Raw genomic sequence first — 1,056 nt, forward strand, 5'->3', positions numbered from 1 at the left:
TGGATGAGCGCAGAGATCTGACAAACTTCGGGAGGTCCCAGCTCATTGGGCCCGAGGCGGACCACGTGGTCGCGGGTCCCCAGCCCAACCCACCCACTCCCCACCCCCCCAACCCTTTCTGGAGGCGCTGGGGGTTCGGAGCCGTGCGATGCATGGCTGGAAGTTTTACAGCTTTTGACATACTATCTAAAGGTTGTAGGGCAGGCGGGATCCCCCCAAAACAGGTTGACCCTCCTCCATCAGTGGCAGATGGACAATAGTAGGATGAACTCCTTCTTAGAGTATGCAATTTGTAACCGTGGGACGAGCGCCTACTCGCCCAAGGGCTACCACCACTTAGAGCAAGGCACAGCTTCCTTCCCTGCCTGCTCAGGTACCCCTGCCAGTGACAGCTACCACGGAGATGGGCGCCTGGGAGCAGGGGGGAGCACAGCTGCGCCCAGCCACCTCCCCCAGCAGAGCCCTGGCTACCACCCCACGCCCTCCTCTGGCCTTGCCATCCCCTTCCCGGGCGCTGCCTCCGCAGGGTACCCGCCCCAAGCCTACAACCCGAGCTACGGGCATCCCCACTTCTACCTCGGCCAACAGGACGCGGATGGTGCCTACTTCCAGGCACCGGGGTATGGCCTCAACGCCGGATCTAACCTCAGCTCCTTGCCAGAGGGCTACTGCGGGGCAGTGGCTGCCCCCGGGCAGTACCAGCAGCACTCGTATGGGCAGGAGCAGCCAGGCTACTTGCCGGGGGCTTACAGCGGCCTCTCGCCTTCTCTAAACGAAAGCAAGGACCACGCGTGCCCATCCGAGCAGTGCCCCACCACCAGCGCCACGCAGACCTTCGACTGGATGAGAGTGAAGCGGAATCCCCCCAAGACAGGTGGGTCTATAGCATCCTCTCCATCCAACGGGTGGGGGCAGAGGCTTGGAGGGGTTTCCCCCGAGGGAGGGAGGTCGAACCCCGGGGTAACAAGGGGTGGTGCACAGCAGCAGAGCCCGGCGCTGGAAATACGCATCCGAAGCAGCGAATCGCCCTTGCAGGCCCAGACTTTGTCTGTGGTA

General features: G+C 63.0%; 1 protein-coding gene across 1 annotated transcript in view; it reads left to right on the forward strand.

The window, feature by feature from the left end:
- Window positions 1–244: 244 nt before the first annotated feature.
- LOC109301795 (homeobox protein Hox-B1-like) overlaps window positions 245–1,056 on the forward strand; it is a 2,687-nt gene continuing 1,875 nt past the window's right edge. The window contains exon 1 of the mRNA XM_019523019.1: window positions 245–874. Coding sequence (XP_019378564.1) covers window positions 250–874 — 625 coding nt within the window. The 5' untranslated portion in view covers window positions 245–249. The remainder of the gene's footprint in view (window positions 875–1,056) is intronic.

Source organism: Gavialis gangeticus, unplaced genomic scaffold (genome assembly GCF_001723915.1).
Source record: "Gavialis gangeticus isolate Ggan-Ray unplaced genomic scaffold, GavGan_comp1, whole genome shotgun sequence".
Classification (NCBI taxonomy): Eukaryota; Metazoa; Chordata; order Crocodylia; family Gavialidae; genus Gavialis; species Gavialis gangeticus.